The sequence below is a fragment of the Pteropus medius genome, unplaced genomic scaffold (assembly GCF_902729225.1).
Source record: "Pteropus medius unplaced genomic scaffold, Ma_sr-lr_union100, whole genome shotgun sequence".
Lineage (NCBI taxonomy): Eukaryota > Metazoa > Chordata > Mammalia > Chiroptera > Pteropodidae > Pteropus > Pteropus medius.
The window spans coordinates 25116954-25123346 of NW_024340696.1; the positions used below are offsets into that span (position 1 = coordinate 25116954).

The window sequence follows — 6393 nt, forward strand, 5'->3', positions numbered from 1 at the left end:
AATCAGTGCACTTGTGAAACTTATGGGAAGGCTAATCCATGCTCCAGTGGGAGTTATCTGGGGTTCTTCCCTGTCACAGGGAGAAGCAGCACCTCTGATATATACATATGTGTAGTAGAAGTATCTCTGCACCTCCTATACATTCAACTCTCCAAGAAAATCTATGTAATATAGAAGGGAATCTACAGAATCTACTTCTAAGAAGGGGCTTTTTCTTCTTCTTCTTCTTCTTCTTTCTCCTCTTCTCACATGGCTCTTGGGGGAAAAGAGGCCCAGAGGCTGCTGGGCCAAAGGAGGCTCCACTGGTACTTCTTTGACTCCTTCATCCGAACCTTTATCAACGTGTGTGCCGCCTTGGCTGTGGTACTCTCCTCCGTCTCCATCTGTGATGGCCACTGGCTCCTGGCTGAGGACCGCCTCTTTGGGCCATGGCACTTCTGTACCACCTCCAACAGGACCAGGCCACACTGCCTCAGAGACCTGAGTCAGGCCCACGTGCCAGGGCTGGCTGTTGGCATGGTCCGGGCTCGCAGTGTGAGCGCCTTGGCCGTGGTGGCTGCCATTTTTGGCCTGGAGCTCCTCATGGTGTCCCAGGTGTTTGAGGACCTCCACTCACGGCACAAGTGGGCCCTGGGCTCTGTCCTCCTCCTCATCTCATTTGTCCTCTCATCTGATGGGCTCCTGAGCTTTGTGATCCTCCTCAGGAACCAGGTCACGCTCATCAGCTTCACGCTGATGTTCTGGTGCCAGTTCACTACTTCCTTCCTCTTCTTCTTGAATACCATCAGTGGCCTGCACATCAACAGCATCACCCACCCCTGGGGCCAACCAAGGAAATTTTAGCCTCCCCACCACTCCGAGGATGTCCGATTCTATAAGAAAGTTTGGTCAAGATGGGACTTTTCCAACGTGTGACCTCTGGTGGGATAAAGGTGGGACAGTGACCTTGAAACTGCTGCCTTTTGGCCAGTAACTTTTGGATGGTTAGCCAGAAATGGCCCAGGGACCTTTGTAGCTGGTCTGCAGGGCCAGAAGTCAGGAGGGTGCCTCAGTGCCACCAGCTGCACAGGCTTAGCCAAGTTATTAGAATGAAGATTTCAGAAGAACATATTTTAAAACTCTTTTCTTGAATCCTTCTTCCTGAGACAGGTATAGATTTGGAAGCAGCTCTGGTAATTGGTGCCTGGGCTGGCTACACATTTTATGGCTCTGTACTGAGATATAAGCTATAGGGTTTCTAGGGCCTCTTGGGGTTGCTAAGAGTGGGCCACATTTGCCAGATAAAGGTCTAGTCAGTGCCTAAGACTTTTCTTCCACCAGCTCAAAGGACCTTTGTGTGCATTTCCCTGCTTTAGCTTTGGTCATGCCGGGGAGGCTGAGTTCAGGATTCCCTCAGAGTTTCTTGTACACGGTAGGTTTTCAAACTTTTTGACTTGATTCAATCCCTGCCCTTTGAGGAACCCAATAATTTCTGGATAACCCCAACTTCTAGCAGCTGGCTGTCCCACTTTGAGAAAAACTCTAAGAAGGGGCTTTTTAGAAGTGGAAGAGAACAAGGGACTCAGCCTCAAGGGGAAGGAGAGAGAACTGGAATAAAGAGAATCAGGAAGGACGAGCTGTGGGGAAGAGAAGAGGTCTTAGAACGACTTGTTCAGCGGATCTGATAAAGCCTTGGGGCAGGAGGTGCTAGTGTATGGAGCTGCCAGTGTACAAAGTGCTCTAGATCAGGTTTTTGAGCCCAGTTTGTAAACAAGCAGACCAACCTTTATTTATTTTGTTTTCTATTTTAAAAGATAACCTTATATGCTTAGAGTATTTTTGAGCCAACATTAATGGAATGGTGAAATGCAGTTATCAAGATGAATGATAACACCTTATAACGCGAAAGGAAAAGTATTTGCTTAGGATCGTCCAGGGTATAACATAACCTATAATGGAACCTCACAAAATCTTTTAATAATAAGTAAATGAATACAAGAAATAACTGCAGAGCTAGATAATAAAGCTAGATGTCAGAAAAAGACATAGATATCCATTTAACTAACATAGAGTTGTGTTACATTGTAAATGAAGTTAAATGTCCATCAGTAGGAGAAATACCATGCAGCTCTTTTAAAAATAAAGAGACTCTATAGGAGTTGATAACATATATATGTGTGTGTGTGTGTGTGTGTGTGTGTGTGTGTGTGTGTGTGTGTATACACACACACACATATATAATGTGTATATATATATATGTATACACACACACATATATATGATACATTGTTAAGTGCTAAAGACAAGGGAACAAACTGTATGTGTTTTTTAAAATGGTAGCACAGTCCTACATAAATATATATACACTTAATGTATAACAGATTTCTAAAAGGATATCAGCTGTGGTTACCTCTGAGGAATGGGAATATGAATTGATGTAAAAGACAGAGAGACAAACTTTACTGTTTTATCTTTCTATATGGTTTAAACTTTTATCACAAACAAGAATGACTTTTTTCATTTTATTTTATTGTGGTAAAATATATATTGCCTAAACATTATTACTTTAAACATTTTTAAGTGTACAGTTTAATGGCATTAAGCACATTCACATAGTTGTGCTGCCATTGCCACCAACCAATCCCAGCATTTTCTTCTCTCCATACTGAAACTCTGTATGCATTAAACAATAGTGCCCCATTCTCTCTTTTCTTCAGAATGACTTATAACTTAAGAAACTCCTTCCACACAAAACATCCATACTAAATTGGCTGACAGCAGTGCTACCTTTAGAAGTGATAAACATACTTTTAAGCATTTATGATAGATATAATTTGATAATAAATTCATGCTGTGAAATCAGACTGGCAAGCAGGTTTTGTGGGTTGTGTTGAAATAATAATCAGACTCTGTTTCAGAAACAGGAAATTTCATAACACAATATCAGCTTGAGTATTCATCTGTATACAATTAATATATGCAATTTATTAATCATCCTTGATGGGGGTTTTTTCGACTTCCTAATTGTTCTGACTCTCAATAGTTGCTACATCCATGCATTTAGCACTTCTAAACACCACAAAACTGAAGTATCAAGTATGCTAATACATGCTAAATGCTTCGCTCACCCTTCCCAGATCTGTTTCCCCTTCTCTTTTCCTAGTTAAATGAGAACAATGAAACCATCAAGTGGGGAAAGCTATTTTATTTATACAAATTTGTGTCAGATTGCTCTGAAGAAAGAACCAATGTATGACATATACTACATGTGTTCAGGTGCCAGTTGAGAGGGGAGAACAAGCCAGAGGCAGGAGAAGGCAAGTCGAGGGGTATGACACGGGTAGGAGATATAACAGGGGAAGTAGCTGGGGAGGCCCAGATGGCCAGGGCACTGCCAGATCCATCCAAGACATAGATCTGGGGAGCAGCAATGCTCCTGAGCAGAAGGAGTCAAACTCTAGCTGAGGATCAAGATAGTGAGAAAAGCAAGCTTAGCATCCAGAGGTCTGTGCAGTAGAGGTGGTCTGGACGCTGGGTTATTTGGGTCATTCTGATCTACCACACATTACTGAACCAGTCCCTCTGATGAGGCAAGAATATGATGCAAGTTTTCTCGGGAATTTTTTGGTCTTCATTTGTCTGTTAGATACAGAGTAAAAGGAAACCAGATTTAAGATTTCTCAATTTATAAGGACAAAGCCACCTGTCTGAGAATTTTCACCTATCTACTTATTCTCCAAGATCACAAGTAGAAAAAAAAAGAATGCAAAGTCGATGATATTGGCCACATGTAGAAGTGGGTAGCGGCTGCAGAACTGGACACCTCCCAAACAAGCAAAGTGATTAATTAGGGTATGGCCTTAGAGAAGCATGTCCAAAATAAGGTTACAATTAAGAAAGTTGACACCTAAACATTTGTATTGCAAAAGCCTCCAGAAAGAATATTACAGCAGAAGGAAAATTATTTGCAAAGAGTCTGGGAAAGTACTAACAAGAATAATAATAACAATAGCTAATCATTTTTCAAGTGTAGTACTATGTGCCAGGCATTATTCTAAATGTTCAGACTATGTTAACTCACTAATCCTCACAATACTCTAAAAGGGCAGTACTATTATGATTCTTTCCATTCAGAGATGAGAGACTTGAGGCAGACATTAGGAAGAGTGAAGGGATATTCTTGTATTACAGCACTGTGCGGAGGAGAAAAACACCAGATTGTTGAGCACATATTTTCTGCTCATTCAAGAGTTCCCAACTTGTGTTGGACAGGAATAGTCCATGGGATTCATCACAGCCAAGAAGACATGTCCAGGAGGCCATCCACCTTTCTTTGCTCTGATTCCATTCTTTCCTGGAAATTATCTGAATAGAAATTCTGCTTCCCTGGTATCCTGATTAGTGAGCAGAGTATCCAGAAAGGAATATCCACCAAGACACATGGGTAGGTTAACATTCTGGCTTATACATCTTATGAATTTCATTAACCTCGGTTGGCCCCCAAAGCCTTCAGAGATTAAACAATTTCTGAACTTCCAAGCTGAGAAACTGGGCCATAATGGTCTCAATTCGGAAGGCCTTGTCTAGGGTGTCATTATTTTTGGTCTATCTACAGTAGTGAACCATTAAGATGAATTTGCCAAATTTAGTATTGGTTCAACTCTATTTTTTCCTTGAACACAGCTGTGATCCATCCCAAACATATCCTTTCTCTAGTCTTTATAGTAAAAAGGCTGTTTCTTCATAGATGCTTGCCTATTCACAACTAGCGATGAAATGAACCCCTGGTCCCAGGATAAGAAAAAAAATCACAGAGGGCTGGATTTAAGACATAGATGAAATAGTACAAAAAGGAAGATGACGATAATTTAAGGAGTTATAAATGGAGAGGAGTATACTGCAAATTTTTGTTTGAATATCTAGAATTTAGATTCATCATCAAGTTTTAAGAGCTGATTTTAATTGAAGATAGATCCAGCAAATATGCACAGAGCATATCTCCATGTCTCAAACCATATGCTGAAGTCTATGGACATAAAGGCAAACTAGACCTCAAGATCTCACATTCTGCAGACAGTTTATTTCTGTTCCTTTTTTCGCAAGACTAGGAGGATAGTGATATATAATCCACAAATTCTTCTTAAGTTAACTTAAATTTTGGTAATTTCAGTTCAGTGAGATAATCAAGAAAGTTTGCAGACACCACCTGACTCTCTAATGCATTATTTCAGTGCATGTTTCCACCAAGTTCTAATAGGAAAAGGCTTAGTAAGGGAATAAAAGTCAAAGAAGAAAAAACAATGAGTTTAATGTTAAGAACTTACAAAGATCCCAGAAACTTCACTTTCACTACATCAATGTCCGCTGCCTTAGTCTTTTGCATATAAAAACTAGACATCTACAGTTACCCACTAATAAAAAAAAGTCTAAAGCAATTCAGGTAAGTGCTGTGAATGTTTTTTATCTTGCTACCCTTTCTCTCCTATTTCTGTTGAATGATGCAAGCCTAAAACGTTTTTTCAGAGGCTACTAAATAGTTTAGTCTATTAGTTTTCAGCACAGTTTTATTGATCATCTACTAGGATCCATATACTACCTTTAGCTTCATTGGTAATAACATTTCCTATATTGTTAAGGGCATGCATTTTTGAGTTGGGTCTTGATATGAGTCCTAGTTCCACAGATTAGTAGTTCTGTGAATTTCCCTCTTCAATTTCCTCATTTGTAAAATGTGTATATATGATCTTAAGAATACTTACTTACCCTGACTACCCTCATGAGAGTACCATAAGGATTGCTTTCTGTATAAACTATTTGTATTTGAAGATAACACTGCTAACAGCATCTTAAAAAAAAACAAAACAACCATAAATCACAGGCAACATTCCACATTCCTTTGCAGCACCAAAGCAAGCAAAGGATGTCCTACGTTTCTTAGGAGCTGACGCTTATAGGACTTGTTTCTACATGCTGCCCTACTTCTTTGCAATGTCCTGGTCTCTGACATTGATAGAAAGATTAATATAATCCAAGCCAATTCATTATTATGTATGTATTATTATATTTATTTCTCTTTAAAGAAATTAAAATATTTTGGGGGACCTAAAAGTATTATGGGCTCTAAACACTGGTCCTGCTCACTGATGCAGATGTACACCTGCAGAGACAACTGGTTGAAGTTAAAGGAAGCCCCCTGTCTCCCTGCCAGCCACATCTCCCCTGCTCTGCCCCTCCTTAACTCTATTTTAGTACACTTGGCCCTCCTTCTAGCCTTCTGTCACACCCAGCATATTTCATCCCAGAGCCTGAGCCCTGGAGTTCTCTTGGCCTGAGATACTCTTCCTCAGATCCTTGCAAGTCCATCAGGTCTCAGCAAAAATGTCACTGCCTCAGAGAGGCCTTCCCTGATAACCC

At 40.4% G+C, this 6393-nt stretch overlaps 1 protein-coding gene across 1 annotated transcript; it reads left to right on the forward strand.

The window, feature by feature from the left end:
- The first annotated feature begins 249 nt into the window (after window positions 1-249).
- On the forward strand, window positions 250-843 carry LOC120609352 (voltage-dependent calcium channel gamma-like subunit). The gene has a single exon (XM_039871788.1). The coding sequence runs from the start codon at window positions 250-252 to the stop codon at window positions 841-843; it is 594 nt and encodes a 197-aa protein (XP_039727722.1).
- The last annotated feature ends 5550 nt before the right edge of the window (window positions 844-6393 follow it).

What these genes read in the sequence shown, in the direction of transcription:
- LOC120609352 (XM_039871788.1), top strand. Translation starts at nt 250, where the DNA reads ATGGCTCTTGGGGGAAAAGAGGCCCAGAGGCTGCTGGGCCAAAGGAGG.